The 14,301-nt window shown below is 45.7% G+C and overlaps 1 protein-coding gene and 1 pseudogene across 2 annotated transcripts in view; both read right to left on the reverse strand.

The window, feature by feature from the left end:
• Positions 1 to 1,084: 1,084 nt before the first annotated feature.
• Positions 1,085 to 2,154, reverse strand: LOC142467785 (dynein axonemal heavy chain 1-like; annotated as a pseudogene).
• Positions 2,155 to 2,676: 522 nt separating this feature from the next.
• Positions 2,677 to 14,301, reverse strand: part of DNAH1 (dynein axonemal heavy chain 1) — a 111,054-nt gene continuing 99,429 nt past the window's right edge. The window contains exons 64-72 of one of the 2 annotated variants that reach the window (XM_075574232.1): positions 9,891 to 10,086; positions 9,483 to 9,634; positions 8,104 to 8,300; positions 5,905 to 6,049; positions 5,226 to 5,384; positions 4,849 to 4,980; positions 4,560 to 4,730; positions 4,227 to 4,406; positions 2,677 to 3,901 (exon numbers count right to left, since the gene is read on the reverse strand). In XM_075574232.1, coding sequence (XP_075430347.1) covers positions 3,509 to 3,901; positions 4,227 to 4,406; positions 4,560 to 4,730; positions 4,849 to 4,980; positions 5,226 to 5,384; positions 5,905 to 6,049; positions 8,104 to 8,300; positions 9,483 to 9,634; positions 9,891 to 10,086 — 1,725 coding nt within the window. In that variant the 3' untranslated portion in view covers positions 2,677 to 3,508. Of the gene's footprint in view, positions 3,902 to 4,226; positions 4,407 to 4,559; positions 4,731 to 4,848; positions 4,981 to 5,225; positions 5,385 to 5,904; positions 6,050 to 8,103; positions 8,301 to 9,482; positions 9,635 to 9,890; positions 10,087 to 11,859; positions 14,191 to 14,301 lie in introns of those variants that run through there. The other variant, XM_075574233.1, reaches the window with a different exon arrangement.

Genomic DNA, 14,301 nt, shown 5'->3' on the forward strand with positions numbered 1-14,301 from the left:
TCACACCACATGAACCCCAGCGGCGGCATTTGAGACCGTGTTGCCATGGAGACGCGTTGTCCAATGGAGACGCGGGTCACGTGACGTCATATGACCCAGCAAGTTATTTGACGCTACATTTGAGGTAAGGGGTGCGCGACGTGGAGAGAGAGAGCGGTGGGGGCGCAGCGCAGGAAGTTTGCGCATCCCCTAATCTAACCTGGCGTGGCGGTTGCAGAGGCCCCACGATCTACCCCCCAAGGCATTTAAATTAATGCCGGGGGCATCGCGTGAGGGCCTCTGCAACGTCCCTTACCTTGTCTTCGGCGACGTCAAATGACGCTGCGGAATTACGTTGCCATAGCAACCAGACATGTGACCCCTGCTACATCATTTGACGCAGAAGAAAAGGTAAGGAGGGGGCACGAGCAGGGAGGGAGTAGGCAGTGGGGCGCAGCGGGGAAGTTTGCACTCCCCTGATCTAACCCATCCTGCATCCAATCCAGCGTATAACATTCCCTTTATATAACACCCCCTCTGTACTACGCAGCTACACATCAGGATAAACAAACAGGCCCCAATGCACATCTAGTGTGACTCATTATTTAGCTAATTTATACATATATGGAAGAAAACACAAGTATGGGTCATTTTATTCAATTGTAGGCACGTTAAGCGTGTAACCACTTCAAGGTGACCCTTCCTGAGTTTTGAACTCGCTAAACGTGTGTGTGTGTGTGTGTGTGTGTGTGTGTGTCTCTCTCACCTGGAAATTAAAAGAGATGGTGTCAATAGAAAATGACAGATTTCCTAGCAAAGTTCTGCAAGGTGCCGGTTAGGAAAGCCTGTGGAAAAAAGAATCCACTGATCCAGAAAATAGTGTGGGATCCCCTCAGTGATCCACTTCTGGAGGAACTGGATACGCTGCAGGAGATCTATGACCCAGGAGGCCAAGGGCTTCAAGGAGGGATATGCCTGAAGGAGACCAATATAGAAAGAAGGGAGATAAGAGAGTAGCATGTGAGTAACAGAAGGGGAGAGAGCACAAATGTGGCACACAGAGTGCGCTACTGTATGTATGTGACAGAATGATACGTGTCTGCGTGCAAGGGGTTGCATGCTAACCTTTGCTCTCTCACATTTCCGGCACGGAGTTGGTATACAGACTGTTTGCCATTAGCTCCAGCTGGGAGGACATGACGACTTGACCCTTCAGAGCTTTCAGCAAGTCACCCAGAGTCTGTGAGAAGAACGCTGAGCAGCTGGTTATACCTGAGGGGAGAGGCAGAGCGCTGTATACCTGACCACATACTGTGAGACGCACCCCACACATTTGTGTAGTGCCAACCAGCACTTTACCATTTTTACATTACAGCGAATATACAAATACAGCTATGCACCCAGCCACCTGCATGTTCTGCCCCTCTCTGGGGAAGGCGCAGGATACACGTTTCCTCCTATGGCACTTACCTTATGACCTCTTGCACCAGCACAGTGTTCATTGACTCCTGGTACAGAACAGGGTACCGTGACATCACTTCCTGCACAGGAATGAGGTGTGGAACTTTCTTCAGGATGCTCCCAGCGATCTCTTCAACCATCTATTTGGGGGGGGGGGGAAGATGTCATTGACAATAGGCTCCCCTAATACACCCCACCTGTCCCTCCATGTCTTAAGCCACTTCCTGCATGTCTGCTATCTTCTCTCTCTTGGATGCAGGGATTGCAGTCTCACCTCTTCGCGGCTCCCTCCGCTGCTCTGTGTTCTAGGCTGCAGTGTCAGCGATGGATTCCCAGCAGAGCAGAGGTCTCATTCTGAGCGAAAGTGATGTTTGCATTTTCATGCAGCCCGAACAGCTCTGTCAGATCATTGAGCGGAAGTGAGTGGATGTACTGGCAGGTAACCCTGTGGAAGTAAGAGACATAGGGAGGAAGCTAGCACTGAGAAACAGGCCAGACAAACAGCAATGTCCACTATAATGTGATAAAATTAGTGTGGGCACAGAAGCTGCAAGGCTGGCACAGAGATGGGTATATTGTGGGCAAAGAGTTGGATGGAAGAGGGTGGCACAAAGAAGCAAATTGCAAGCAGAGATGGGCACTAAAGTAAACAAACAGACAGGTATGACAACATACTTGCATAGTAGATGAGGTTGAAAAAAGACATACGTCCATCAAGTTCATCCTACAGTATGCCAAGTTTAGACAACAGATACTTTCCTATATCCGTGCTTACAGTATATTGATGCAGAAGAAGGCAAACCAAATATTCCAATGAAATATCATTGGATGATATCCCATAAGGGGAAAAATAAATTCCTTCCAGACTTCAAATATGGGCAATCAGATTACCTCCCTGGATCAACATCCTTCCCATGTTTACTTATTTGGTATACCCTGTATACCTTTCCTTTCTAAAAAGGTGTCCAACCTTCTATTTCTTTTTATTTAAGATAGCAGATACAATGGATATCACAATCTCCGTGGGTAATGATTTCCACACTGTAACTGCCCTTACTGTAAAGAACCCTTTCCTTTGTTGTTGGTGAAATCTCCTTTCTCCAACCTAAAGGGATGGCCCGAGCCCTTTGCACTGCGCCTTGGGATGAAGTTATTTTGAAAGTTCCTGGTTTTGACCCCCAATATATTTGTATATAGTTATCATATCCCTTCTGAGACACCTCTTTTCCTCTTTTCTAATGTAAATAAATCTAATTTAGCTAGTTTCTCCTCATGAATCAGATTATCTATCCCCTTTATTCATTTGGTGCTCTTCTCTGCACTTTCTCTAGTTCTATAATGTCTTTTCTATGGAGTGGTGCCCAAAATGGTACTCCATATTCAAGGTGTGCTTGAATAATGTTTTATAAAGGGGCAGCATTATGTTAATTTCCCTTGCATCCATTGCCCGTGTAATGCAAGATAAGATCTTGTTTGCCTTTGCAGCTACTGCCTGACATTGGGCACTATTGCTAAGCCTGCTGTCTACAAGCACTCCTAAATCCTTCTCCATCAAGGATTCTTCTAATTTATCCCCTTTTAATTTGTAAATTGCCTGTTTATTCTTGTTTCTCAAATGCATAACCTTACAGTGCAGACAGTCTGCACTATTGTCTCGTATCTCTACCCCTGAGATTGCCGACCATTGATAGAACTATGGCCACAGATTGGGATTTAACTGGGAACATGTGAGTAGGACCTGCTATTCACCCCAAAACGATTTCTTCCCGGTGGGGATGTATTACACTATTGTGTGTCTATTTTGTTTATCTTTGTCTGCTGACTCCTTGCGCTCTCAGCTTTGGAGAAAAATCGACAAGTTGGAAGAACAGGAGAAACCGTTATTCACCTGGGTTTGAGCAGCGAGGATCTTTTATTATATTGCTATTTCGGTTTCTAGTGTCACTCATGATTTTATCACTCATTTCACAACTAGTATTTATTTTGTTAAGTCACGTTTGACACTGAATATCTTGAGTCTGCTATATGCAATTTGACTTTAGGACTTGAGCATAAAAATTCATGGTAATTATACACTGTCAGGGAACGCCAAATTAGAACGTTTTTGTGTCCTCAACTTGTACACAGGCTGGTATGGCACAAACACCAGCGGACATTTAAAAGGTGGGCACAGTCCACACAGTATGGCAAAGACAGGCGTACAGGTTAGGACACAGAGCACAGATGGACAACACGGGAAGACGGGCTTTAGCCCAGACACGCACAGAGAAGGGCAACCTCTCACATTCAGATCATAGGTTGTGCTGATTTGTCGGTACACCCCAGACTCAGAGAAGATGTGACCTTCATTAAGAACCGATGGCTGATAGAAATCCTGCAGGATGCTCAGGAGGCAGCGCCGGTCCCAGTCATCGGTCACACGGCCGCCATAATTAATTTCCCCGGCCGTGTAACGCAGAACCTGCCGGGCGAGAGACACTTCAGAAACTGCCACAAGATAGCCTATGGAGAGCTGTGAGTCCTGATTGTGAGAGCACCGACACACCTGCTGCCACATACATTTAATCACTGCTACCTACATTCACACACCACTGCTCTGCACACTCACACCCTCTGCCCTCACTCAAAACCTATGCCTCGCGCATGAACACTGAATTCCACGCACACACACACACACCCTCTGCCTCGCAAATGTACTGCTTCCCGTCTACAGTTACTCGAGCACATACCCATCTGGCATATCCACACTCACGGCCTTGCACGCACACTCTGCCCGGTACATTCACCTTGTAGGGGATGTCCTCATACTCCTCAAGAAACATGCGAAGCTGAGAGATGCAGATCCTCAGGTCTCCGTCTGTGAATTCGTATGGGATGTTAAATCCCAATGGGCCGAATTTCCGTCTTTCCAGAGTGCTTCCATGGAAAAGGCAGAGAGACAGCAGGAGAGCCTTGTACTGAGGGGCCTGCCAGGAGAGCGGGTCCGGGATAGAGAGAGAGAGAGAGAGAGTGGTTTAGGGTGAGCGAGCATCAGGGACAGGGAGATTCAGTCTGGCAGTAACCATGATAATAATTATGTGTACGGCAGTCAGTGAGTGTGAGCAAGGCGGGGCACGCACCTTGCTGCTCTCGCTCAGTTCAGCCTCATTCAGACTCAAGTAAGTGCGCTGCAGATTGGCCTTCACTCCCCGCGGCGGCTCTATGGTGAGTTTGGAGCTGTTCTGCAGGATGGACACTGGGAACTGGTTACTGGGCAAACTGGTAAGCCAGACGCGGAAATCCCGATGAACCTGAGGAGACAGCGGAGAGCTACTGAAACACAGGGAGGAGTGGAAGGGGGGGGGGGGGTGGAAGGACAGGGAGCTGGTGTTGGGTGGAGACAGAGCGGTAGGGGGGTTGTTTGCAGACCTTGTCTGAGTCAATATTCTCTACAAGTCTCTCCAGTGAGGGCATCCAGCTGGGTGCCAAGTGGCAGTTCTGGAAGAAAACCCACTTCCCACGTTCCATGGAGCTGCGCATCATGGCCTCAGCACGGGGTCCCTGTGGGAAGAGTCAGGGGCCAGATCATTGAGGGGGAGGAGAACAGAAGGTTAGAACAAGGGACGAGGTACAGCTGTTACTGAGGGAGGTCAGAAGGTTTTACTGGGATATTTCGGGTGGGGGAATATATAGCACATGGGATGCATGGAGGTTGAAGGGGATTTGCACAAAGGTTTTCGGGGATACACGGTTGCTAGGGAGGATACAGACCTAGCATAGCTTGGGAGGGAGGGGGGGGAACAGACCTGTCCTTGGCCCAAGGAGATAACGCTCAGTTTCTTGGAGAATCTCATCTCTTCTGCGAACTTGTAGAGATCAGCGGCCGGGTCAGTGCCAGGCGAGAGAACGAATATCAGTGGTGTGGCAGGGGAGGACTCTTTGTACACAGCCCCTAGGTCTGCTGTCTAAAGGGATATAGATATATTAGAAGAAATTGCGCAACAACACAGATAACTCAGGGCTTCATCAAGCAAATGAAGAGCGAGTAGAAAACCACCATTGATGTGCAATGCATCCTTTATGGGAGGGTGTGTATCTTTATGTGTAGGTGTGTATTATCTTTGTGGGGGGGTGTATTAATAAGTATGGGTGTGTATTATTTACGTCTGGGTAAGTATTATTTATGAGTGAGTCAGTATTAAGAAGTATGGGTGTTAGATAGTTACATAGTAGATGAGGTTGAAAAATGACATACGTTGATCAAGTTCAACCTATGCCAAATTTAGACGTCAGATACTTATCCTATATTTGTATTTACAGTATGTGGCTGGGCATTAATAAGTATGGGTGTGTATTATTTATGCGTGGGTGGATATTAATAAGTATACATGTGTTTAGCGGTGTCTCCCTCTCGCACCTTCTGTCCCTCGTGAGGAAACACTGGCGTCTCCTACCCTTGTGTACTTGCTCCAGTTTGTAACGTACCTGTGGCTCTATGAAGCGCTGTCCCAGGTGTTGGCTCACATAGTCCTGCAGGGCATTCGTTACTTTATCCCCTCGCAGACAGCGAAGAATCAGCAGCTTCTGGAAGGAATCCAGAGCCTGTCCCCACTCACCAGGGAGCTTCTCCCTGCAGAACCAGCACACACACAGTAACAGCAGGGTCAGGGTAACAGCAGCGCACACACAGTAACAGCAGGGTCAGGGTAACAGCAGCGCACACACAGTAACAGCAGGGTCAGGGTAACAGCAGCACACACACAGTAACAGCAGGGTCAGGGTAACAGCAGCGCACACACAGTAACAGCAGGGTCAGGGTAACAGCAGCACACACACAGTAACAGCAGGGTCAGGGTAACAGCAGCACACACAGAGAAACAGCAGCTCACGTGGAGGAGCAGGCACAGGGTAACACCAGCACATGCAGAGTTATAATAGCAGGCTCAGGGTAATACTTGGGCAAGCAGAGTAACAGCAGCAGACTCAAGGTAACACCAGCACACAGAGTAAATACAGCAGCTCAGGGTAACAGCAGCACATGCATAGAAACAGCAGCACACATAGAGCTACAGCAGCACATGGAGTAGGCTCAAGGTAACACCAACACACGCAGAGTAACAGCATGCTCATGGTAACAGCAGCACACACAGAGTAACAGCATGCTTAGGGTAACAGCAGTACACGTAGTCCTCGCTATCCAACGTTTCACTTTACAACGAATGGCATATCCAACGCTTTACAATGCAACCCTATGGGCTGTTTTTCGACGCCTGAATGCGTTATCCAACGCTCACCGCCACCGATTAACATGGGACTCACTTTATAACAGTTCCACTATCCAACGCTACTTCCAGAACGGATTCCGTTGGATAACCGAGGACGGCCTGTATACGCACATATTCTCTCACTTGCCACATATCCTCCTGTACTCCTCACATCACACACATACACAGTGTCACCTCTGCGGCTTACCTGCACTTCTCACACTGTCAAAGGGTCACAATGAGGGTTTCATATGGTCACATTGAGAGTCTCACTGGGTAACACTGGGTCTCACAGGGACACATTGAGGGTCTCACACAGAGCATCTCACAGAGTCACACTGAAGGTCACAGAGCGTCTCCCAGGATAATCTATCCTAAACAATGCTGTCAGAATCACTCTACTCTTTCCGAAATCTGTCTCAGCGTCTCCCCTGCTGAAATCACTCTCCTGGCTTCCTATCAAATCCCACATCTCAGACTCAATCCTCACTTTTAAAGCTTTACACTCTTCTGCCCCTCCTTACATCTCAGCACTAATTTCTCGCTATGCACCATCCCGACTCTTGCGTTCTGCTCAAGGATGTCTTCTCTCTACCCCCTTTGCATCTAAAGCCCTCTCCCACCTTAAACCCTTCTCATTGACTGCCCTACACCTCTGGAATGCCCTCCCCCTCAATATCCGACTAGCACCCTCTATATCCACCTTTAAAACCCACCTTAAAACACTCCTGCTTAAGGAAGCATATCAGTAGCTCAGTGGCTGATACTTTACACCTGATACATAAAGCTTGGCCCCTTGCAGACGCACTTACCAGAACACCCTCCTACTGTCTCTGTATCTGTATGTTCCTCCTACCAATTAGATTGTAAGCTCTTCGGAGCAGGGACTCCTTTTCATAAATGTTACTTTTATGTCTGAAGCACTTATTCCCATGACCTGTTATTTGTATTATTTGATATTTATGATTGTCGTGTGTATTACTGCTGTGAAGCGCTATGTACATTAATGGCGCTATATAAATAATGACATACATACATAACACAGAGAGTCTCATACGATCACACTGAGGGTCTCATACTGGAGGTCACAGAGGGTCTCACAGGAACACATACACAATGTCACATCTGTGGCTTACCTGCACTCCTCACGATGTCACAAGGTTACACACAGGGTCACACAGTCATACTGAAGGTCTCACACAGAGCGTCTCACAGGGTCACAGAGCATCTTACAGGGTCACACTGAGGGTCACAGAGCGTCTCACACACAGCGTCTCACAGGGTCAGAGCGTCTCACAGGGTCACATTAAGTGTCACAGAGTGTCTCACAGGGTCACACTGCGTGTCACAGTGTCTCACAGGGTCACAGAGAATCGCACAGGGTCACAGAGCGTCTCACAGGGTCACACGAGGGTCTCACCGGTGCGGCTCGGGGCTGTCATATATCTTTCTGTACTCGTCACTGTGCTGTGGGAGTTGCTCAGTGATGGTGTGGAAATTACTGACTGCACTTAAACTCTGGATGTCCCTCCACGAGCGCTCACTCAGCCACTCAGGACACGGATTCACAGCCAAAGTGGGCGTTGTGCCCCCCGACAGCAAGAAGCGCCATTCCTCCTGTGAGACGAAACCATGAGTGTGTGTGTGTGTGTGTGTGTGTGTGTGTGTGTGTGTGTATATATATATATATATATATATATATATATATATATATATATATATATATATACGCACCGGCTACTGAGACGCCAGGGACTAAAGACTCGTACAATGGGCTGTTCTCATATATGAAATGTAAGTGTATTTTCCTACTATCTGTTGTGTACAATATCATTTTTATACATACTACTCTATGATCGTCTCTTTCATCATTCCATCGTTTAGTGAGTGACACTGGAAGACTGTGTGCAAAATAAAGGCAATTATTTGTACCTGGATGGAAAACCGGTTGAAGGATGGACAGAGAGTTGACATAAATGGAACCTTTTCAGGTTGGGCTAAAGTTGTGCGTGGAGTACCTCAGGGATCGGTACTGGGACCCCTGCTTTCTAACTTGTTTATTAATGACCTTGATGTTTGCTCTCTATGCTAAGTCTCCATCTTTGCTGATGACACTAAATTGTGTAAGGTAGTAACATCTGATCAGGATGTAATTTCTCTCCAAAAGGACTTGGAGAGACTGGAATATTAGGCAGGTAAATGGCAGATGAGGTTTAATACAGATAAATGTAGGTTATGCATTTGGGAAACAAGAATAACAAATTAAATGGGGCAAAATTAGGTGGTAAATACTTGATGGAGAAGGATTTAGGAGTGCTTTTAGATATCTACAAAAAAAATTTGGACAACTTTTTAGAAAGGAAAGGTATACAGGGGTATATCAAATAAGTAAACATGGGAAGGATGTTGATCCAGTATGTGTATTGGTGTGTGGATCAGTTTGTGTGTGGGTTTATCGGTATGTGTATCATTGTGTGGATGTGTGTATCGGTATGTGTGTGGGTGTATGTATCAGTATGTGTATCGGTGTGTGGGTGAGTGTATCCACGTTGTGGGTGTATATCGGTGTGTGGGCGTATCAGTATGTGCATCAGTGTGTGGGTGTGTGTATCGGTATGTGTGTGGGTGTGTGTATCAGTATGTGTATTGGTGTGTGAGTGTTTGTATCAGCGTTGTGGGTGTGTGTATCAGTATGTGGGTGTATGTATCAGTATGTGTATCGGTGTGTGAGTGTATGTATCAGCATTGTGGGTGTATATCGGTGTGTGGGTGGTAAGTCCCAGAACCCCAGCCACTCACCGGGTGGATGAGTTCCTGGTTCATGAGGATTCGCACACACAGCAGGAAAGAGAACATCAGCTTGTGCTTCTCAAAGAGGCTGCGACACACGTTACAGAAGAGACTGAAGGTGAAATGAGTGTTTATGTTCACTATCCGCTTCTCCACCATTTCTGAAAGAGTCAATCAACAGGCCAGAGATTAAAGCAAGCCTGCCCACCGCAAGGCCCCACCTCCCCGACACACACAAGATGATGATGATGAATGTCCCATAGGATACAGCATGGCACAGGGTGATATAGCATGGCACAGGGTGATATAGAATACCGCATGCCAGAGGGTAGTATAGAATATAGCCTGCCACAGTGTGATAATGGAGCGTGGCACTGGGAGATATAGAACGCAGCGTGGCACTGGGTGATATAGTACCTGATCTCTCTGAGTTGGCGATGGCCGCCATGAAGATGCCCATGAACCACTCCAGCGAGTACTGGTACATTGGGTCAACATTGGACAGATCTGAGACGCAGAAGAAGAGGATCTGTGTTCTAACAGCCACTGGGATGTACTGACGCCTCGTGTTGTCTATATCTCGCTCAGTCTGCTCCGCCACACGCACCTTCGCCTGTGAAATCCAGAGTGCTGTGTGAGATCATCAGCCAGCAACTATGTAAATCATCACACACACACAAAGAAAGAGTTGGCCAAAATAAGCCTCGCCTAGGTAGGTGGTCATTACACACAGTATTGGGGTAGTCAGCCGGGCTTCACCTTTATTATATCAGGCTGGCTACCCCTACCGTGACATTCGCCACTCGAGGTGAATATCAACATTCCGGTCAGACTCTTTAACCTTTATTAAGATGCATAAACAGTGATCCCTACCCAAGCCTTGGAATATTGTCTTGTTATTTTCAAATGCCTCCATCCCATCTTCTTACTGATTATATATATATATATATATATATATATACTTACTGATATATATACATACACACACACACACACACACACACACACACACACACACACATACACCAGCATAACCGAACGAATGCCTAATTTAGCAAGTGAACTGGTTGATAACCGTTGCTATGTAACCAAACAGACGCCATACTGTAGGTGGCGCCCCTAATGCACTGGTTGTGCATCTTGGTTCAAAGAGTCAGAAACAGAATCCTCACCTCATTAAATGTAGCACATTGATTTTTTTCATCATTTTAGCACTCACCTAGGAAGTCTTAAGCTGCGCTTACACCGCTGGCGACGGCAACACGACCGATGACGTCACCCGTCGCCATTGCGATTGTTGTCTTCGGAGTGCAGCCAGCGACGTTATAAAAGGGGAGGGCAGAGGCACGGAGAAGCTCCCAATTGGCCGCAAGGGGAGACCGTTGCCGAAAAAATCAAATACCAGAGACTACCAGATTTCTGGTAGCACTGTCGCTCCGTTGCTTTGTCGCCATCGCGTGCACTATAAGCGCCGGCGACAATGCATTTGTTTTGCCCCGTGTCGCCGGCACTGTAAGCGCGGCCTTATGTTGCGGTGTCCTTTATCTGGATAATTCCTGTGGGTGCCTGTGTTCTAGTGGATCACCAACTGCTCTACTACAGTATAAATATTTGCTATATAGCTATCACAGCACTCCATTGTTCAGGTGAAAAAGTCAACACTTTTTATTTTCATCATAGCATCTAAAATTGTTTAAAAAAACAAAAAAAAGAGTGGTGACATTTAGGCCCTTTTCTAAAGCTTCGTTTTGGCTCAAAGGCCTGAAACATTGCACTTTTGAACAACGAAGTGCTGTGATACCTTTATAGCAAGGCCTAATGGAGGAAGGGAGGGATTGTGCTGCCACAGGCCGATGGAGGGTTTGTCTATCGTGGACTGGTGCAGAATCTAGGCAAAAGCAATAGGGGGGGAGGAAGGAAGGAAGGGTCCAGTCTGCAGACCCATGGTGAGAAGTAGGGGAGCTTAGAGTGATGGAATGGGGAATCTGTGCTGATAGGGCTTGATGTATGGAAAATGTGGGGCTAAGAGGGGAGTCCTACTGACTCGTTCCTTCTTCTCATGTGCCGCAATTCCCTGCACTTCCTCATTAGCACTGTCATGTAGAGATGCACCACAAGATTCAACAGTGCCTGTCGTATCCCTTTTCTGGACATTAAAAATTTGAAGTGACAAACCCTGGACAAAAGAGCCATTGAGCAAACAACTAGTCGGACACAAATATTAGGTCCCCAAAAAAGGTATGCCAAGTAAAAAATAGACATCTGCAAACCCTAAAAAAAATGATATATATATATATATATACACATATATATTTATATATATATATTTATATACAGTACACACACACGTATCATCATCTTCAGCCCTTGTCGAACCACTGCTGGATGAAGGCTTCCCCAATGATCTTCCAGGTACTGTGGTTGCAGCTCCTCTTCAACACATCTCTCCAACACATTTTTTGATTTAATCCTTCCATCTTTCTTTTGGTCGTCGTCATGGTCTTTTCATTTCTCTTAGAGTCCAGTTGAGTACCATCTTTGTTCAATGATGGTCATTTCTTCCTGCGATCCATCACCGTGAGTACAGGCAGAATACACTGGTGAAAAACTTTCTTCTCAAGGCACTATTGAAGATTTCCTTGAAATATTGTCTTGTTTTTTTTCAAATGCCTCCATCCCATCTTCTTACCGTTTATTTCATTCAATAGGTTCCCATCCATTGTTATTTGCCGGCCAAGGTAGACCTAGTCTTTCAGTTCTTCTAGTTCTATTCCATTTATTTCGATCTCTGCAGACTTGACACATTTGTTGAGCATCACTTTGGTCTTGCTGAGATTCATATGGAGGCCACTTTCTTACTTGCTTTGGCGAGTTCTCTGATTTTTTGCTGGAGGGCCTCTGGACTTGTGTCAAAAATAGCAATGTAATGTGCAAATCATAGGTGACTCAAACAGTCACCATTGATTTTGATTCCTTTTTTCTCCCAATTCAATGTCTTGAATAGTTTTTCAAGTGTTGCTGTGAAAAGATTTGGTGACATGGCATCTCCCTGTCGCACTCCCTCGCTGATCTTTATCTTGCTTGTATCTTCATGTGATCTAATGGTTGATGTGGCATTCTCCTAAATGTTCTTTATAATATCAATGTACACTCCTTCAACACTGTCTTCTTAATGCGTTTCAAACGGCTGAGGTGTAAACAGAATCAAATTCTTTTTTGTAATCTATGAATCCTAAAATGAGCAAAATCTCGCTTGTTCTGTAGTCTGGGCTTAGTCCAGGTTCTGTTGCCTCCGATTAGCGAGAATCTTCATCAAAATCTTGTAAGTGATTGGAAGTAGACTGATTGGCCTGTAGTTCTTAAGGTCTTTGTCTCCTTTATTTTGGATAAGGATAACTATGGCGTTGCTCTATTGTCCAGGAATGTTCCTGTTCTTAAAGCAACATGTAAACAGTTTTGCAAGGTTTTCATCTACTTTTTCCCCAGGTTCTTTCAAGATTTCAGTTGTAATTCCAGCCTCCCCGGAAGCCTTCCAATTCTTCATGGATTTGATTACCTTTGCCATTTCTTCTGGGAGGACGCATGGTACATCATTGGTGGTTTTCTACGCACTCTTCCTCTGCTGGATAATGCTCTGTGTTATGTGTTTCATGTAGAAATCCTTAACTCTCTTTATGACAAGTGCACAGTCTTTTATTGTTGATCCATCGTCTTGTTTGGATGTGATGATTTACTTCTCAACCATAACAATAAGCCGCTGCGTCGTCTTCTTTAAGATTTTGTTATTCTCAATAATTATCTTCATCGTATCACGGTTACATTTTCTTACATTTTCAGTTATATGCTTGCGGATAATCTTTGATAGCTATGCACATTCAATTCTTGTTCATCTTTGGAGTGTTCCATTTCTTGTTATTTCTTCAGTAACAGCTTTGTCTCATTTGATATTCGAACCGTTTTTTGTGAGCGATTCCTCCAGTATTTTTCTCCGCTTTCAACTACAATATTGATCAGTTCTTCATCAATGTTTGTTAATGTATCCCCATGCATTTTTAGCAGGTGGAGCAATTTTCTTGATTTTGATTATTTTTGTCTTCAAGCTCAGATGTAATTTGCTGTGAACCAATGAGTGAGCATGTTTTGTGTCAAAACAATTAAGGACTGTGCCATCTTCAATCACGTGTTTCTTGTTAGCTAGGATATTATCATAATTAATTATATTTTTCCATTCAGTCTACTCCATGTGTATTTTTTTTTGATTCTTATTTGAGAATAAAGTCATGATGTAGAAGTTTTCACATTCTGCAAATTCTACCAATCTGTCTCCAGGATTATTCCTGTTACTTTAACCACACTTACCAGTCATTTTGATGCAGTGAGATAAGGATTTGAACGAAGGATATATATATATTGTGATACAGTCACTGTCTGTATGGGCTGGAGTGGTGCAGCAAGTGTGCTTTCCAGCCTATAGGGAGTTAACCACCCCTGGAGAGGCTTGTTGCAGGTGCAGCAAATTAGCTAATCAGCCTGGTCTCCTGAGTGAGCAGGTGTGCAAAAGGCAGACCGAGAGCTGCACACACAGAGAGACTGCTTTCCCCAGAGAAGGGTGGGAAAGAGCAACTTCTCCCCAGCCAGGAGGAAGCTGGCTGGCACAGTCCCCTGGGGTTGCTGGACGTTGGTCGTAGAGCCTGCTGGCACTGCCTGGGTGGCACATCTGGGAAGAAACAAGTACATGAGTCTGCTGTGGAAGCAGGGCTGTCCTGTCCAGGACATTGGATCCTGAGGGATTTCCTGGACTCTTGTGGGACCGAGTCCTAACAACAGA

This window comes from Ascaphus truei, chromosome 17 (assembly GCF_040206685.1).
Source record: "Ascaphus truei isolate aAscTru1 chromosome 17, aAscTru1.hap1, whole genome shotgun sequence".
NCBI classification, from domain to species: Eukaryota; Metazoa; Chordata; class Amphibia; order Anura; family Ascaphidae; genus Ascaphus; species Ascaphus truei.